Raw genomic sequence first — 3,814 nt, 5'->3', positions numbered from 1 at the left:
TGTTGTTGTTGTTGTTGGTTTTTGTGTGGGCAGTAGTTTCCTAAAATTGTGTTCCTTTTTTGGTTTTATGTAGGATTGTAGTTTTCTTCAAAGTATGCAGAGAAAATGAGTTTAAGTAAAAAGTTTGTTTTTGTAAGTTGTGATGTTGTATTTTTTTTTTTTTTTTGCTTTCTTTTGTGTTTGTTTGGTTTTATCGCCTAAATAACCTTCACTAACATGCCTGGTCTTCTTTCTTCTATGAATCTTTTTGCTATCTTAAGTCTCTTGAGTTTCTCTTTATAAATCTCATGATCTTCTAAGAACAAACCGCAATAGCAAAAGCATTATTTAAGGTGTCTGGGCAACTCATCATAGCTCAGATTTAAGATGTTTCCTACTTATCTGTAGGGAGAACCATCACTCAAATGAGACTCGAGGCTCTTATAAACCTTTTCCCACTCCAACTGTGTCTTCTCCTTCTCAGACAAAATGCCTCCTAGTGCTACAATCGCAAGCAGCAAACCTCCACAAATCTTCAGCATATTATCACATAATTCTTTCAGTTCTTCAGGAACTGAAGCTTCTGTATCACTCCCTCTTAATGCTTTCCTACAAAACAACGTCAATGCTTCAACGTCCAATAGAGGTTTTATTTGATGATTCAAATTTGTGACATTATTGGCTTCAAGTGCAGAAGCTACGCTTTCTATACGAGTTGTCACTATAACAACACTTCCATTAAAATGCATAGGCATTGCAGCTTTGATGCCATCTCAAGCTTGTGCATCCCACATATCATCCAATACAATCACATACCTTTTCTCTTTCAAGTATTTCCTGAGTTAGTCTTATTAATGGATATAGCAGATATGGCTTGATACTTTTGGGTGTGCTGGTATACCTCCTCCAGATCTGGTGCTGGAAATATTTTTGGTTATTGATATACTTTTTGTTTTTCTGCCTATATCCGATAAGTCAAGAGGGTTCATCAAATGTGGAAAGACCCTCCTTTATATTATCATTGATGTACCTCTATTGTGAGTGAGAAAAATAGCATTGCAGTCTTCTCATCTCATGAATGTAGGTCTACCATGACCGAACCACGTATCTTCTCTTCTTCTCCTTTGTTTTTTATTATTGTGATAGTCATCGTATGCAACAAAATCTTCAACATGGTATCAGAGCGCTCTTGAAAGCAATCGATCTGCGAAAGGGAGATTCTTCTTCTTCAAGATGAGTAGCAGCGGCAATCACTAGTTGATTGACGGCTCCTCTTCGAACATCGAGTTATCATCCACAAGGTTGATCGTTCATGATCAAAATCCCACTTTGAAGATCACATATGTTCCCCTAAATAGATTGAACTACCTTGGGTGGTCGAAGGCTGCAAGCCTGTTTCTCAGTGAAAGAGAAAAACTCAGGTATGTGAATGATAAAATCCCTAAACCCGATCTTAATGATTCTAGCTATGATGAGTGAGAATCCTCAAATCATCTCGTCATGTCTTGGCTTCTTAACTTGATTGAGCCAACTATTGTGGAAGGAGTGTTATTCCTTGAAACATCCCAAGAAATGTTGGCTAGTATCAAGGAAGTGTATGGAGAGCAAAATTACCTGGCTCGAATTTATCAAATCCAACAAGATATCGCTCACCTTCAACAAAGCGATAAGCCATATCATATGTATCTCGATCGATTTCAGGGGTTGTGGGATGAGATATCTCAATATCGACCAATATCGATTGATCATAAAGTGATTAAGCAAAGGTTAGAAGAAGATAAAATATTTAACATGCTTGCGGGTCTTCGAGAGGATTTTGACACTATTAGAAGTCATATTTTGATCTCACAAACCCTTCCTTCATTTAACTCTGTTTGTCAAGTTATTAAAATAGAGGAAACTAGGCGATGAGTAATGGGTAAATCTTTTAATGCAAAAGAACAGATCAGGTGCATGAAACTGTGGCATACAAGGCTTGAGGAGTCCCTTTGGGTTTTTTGCTCTTTAAAGAAAAGAAAAAAAAAGAGAGGGAAGAGGGTTTCTTCTTTTTGTTTTGTGTGGGGCTTCCACAAGATTATGAGAAAGAGAGTGAGAGAGAAGGAGAAAGTAAGAAGAAAAGCTTTGGTTGGTATTCTTCATCTTCTTTTTATTTCCTTCTTGTTTTGTAAAGATTAGGGCAAGATAAAGAGAGCTTTTGTTGTGGGAAGGTCATTACTATTGATTAAGTGATATTCTTCCACTTTCACCTCTTTATTTGCTTTGATGTTTCTCTATTGTGGTGATTTGTGGGCTTATTGTGGGTAGGCATTGTGTATGCTCCTTTGTAGTCATTCTTTATATCACATAGTAGAGTTGTTATTGGGTTGCTCTCAACCCCATGGTTTTTACTTCTCATTTTGAGAAGGTTTTTCACGTTAAAATTGGTGTGTCTCTCTCTCTCTTATTGTGTTCTTTATTTTCTTTATTATATCTTGCTCTTGTGAATCAAAGTTTATATATTTTTGTGGTATCCTTTGGATGATAAGGGTTTTATTTTAGAGCTTGGGTGGAAGGAGTTATTCTATGTGTTATGTGCAAGACATAAAAGTATTCTTCTTCTAGGTACTTTATTGCCATCGCCTTCATTTGGTAAGTGGTTGTATTCGGTTTGTGCTTTTTTTTTTAACAGTATGTTCAATAAGATTAAGGACAGATGTAAGGCATTATTGCTGAATCCAGGTTGATTAGCTAAAATAGCTAATTAGATATGGGAAATTACACTTAAAATTATTTAGATATTAAATGAATTCATATTCAAATGCAAAGCTTTCAGCCACATCCAAATTCAACTACTAACTAGATGCTGCTGTTCTTTACCAAGTCTGACTAAATACTGCCTATAATAAAAGATATCAATTTGGATTGATATCCAATCTGAATCCGATTTGACATCCCTGCACTCAAGCCAGAGCCGTGCATCACACATACCTCATTTCTTCAGACAGAGATTCTAATGAACTTTTTGATGTACCATTGTTAACCCTTTTATAACTTTTGGTCTCTGTCATATAATGCATGCATGGATACCATATCCATAGACAAGGGCAATCCATATTGATTTGCAGTGGATGGAGGGGCTTTCATTTGATGCCATATTCATATCCATGAATGATAGATGAGATGATGCAGAAATAACAAAATGCCTTGCCTTGTAGTGGTGTGAAAATGGTTCGGGTTTGGGTCAAGTCCATCCCCAAATTTGCTTCCTTTTCATAGATTCATTTCTACAACTTGGCTGATATAGATATTTGCTGGATGCTGTGGGTACATTTCGGGGGGGGGGGGGGGGGCGGTGTGGGTTGGGGCAGCTAGTGCACATCACCTTGTGTTGGGACGTTGCAAGTTCAAATCCCAATGGTATTGTTGTATAACTGATAGGGTGTCTGCTTAACCCCAGCTTGCCTTTAAAAAAAAACATTTGGTTGGTGGCACGCAACAGTACTATTGCGTCTCACACTGCATGGGTCCCACGTGCATATCAAACGTGGGACACAAGTTTCGGAACCAAGGAGTGGCATTGAGGTTCCTACAAAACTGTCCAAGACACTCATTCAGGACGAGTTGTCCTAGACACTGTCAAACGCATCCTTTAGGTGTATTCTGTGAGAAAGATATCATGAGATTTGGACTTCCTGAACCAGGAAATGCCCAAAATACACTTTTGTGATTTTACATTATAAGTTTATCCCATATCTTATATGAATTATAGGTGGAGGCAAGCTCCCAAGGCAGATGAGGAAGTCACTCACCTAACTAAAGTAGGAAAGTGGAATCCTGAGCTTGCCTTTAAACCTTG

The 3,814-nt window shown here is 37.7% G+C and overlaps 1 protein-coding gene across 1 annotated transcript; it reads right to left on the bottom strand.

Annotated features, from left to right (window-relative positions):
• Positions 1-377: 377 nt before the first annotated feature.
• On the bottom strand, positions 378-734 carry LOC149812810 (putative disease resistance RPP13-like protein 3). Its single transcript, XM_089992299.1, has one exon. The coding sequence runs from the start codon at positions 732-734 to the stop codon at positions 378-380; it is 357 nt and encodes a 118-aa protein (XP_089848425.1).
• Positions 735-3,814: the final 3,080 nt, after the last annotated feature.

The sequence above is a fragment of the Nuphar pumila genome, chromosome 16 (genome assembly GCF_984573655.1).
Source record: "Nuphar pumila chromosome 16, dmNupPumi1.hap1.1, whole genome shotgun sequence".
Classification (NCBI taxonomy): Eukaryota; Viridiplantae; Streptophyta; class Magnoliopsida; order Nymphaeales; family Nymphaeaceae; genus Nuphar; species Nuphar pumila.
Note: the sequence above shows the minus strand (reverse complement) of the source record. Positions and strands in the feature narration are given on the sequence as shown.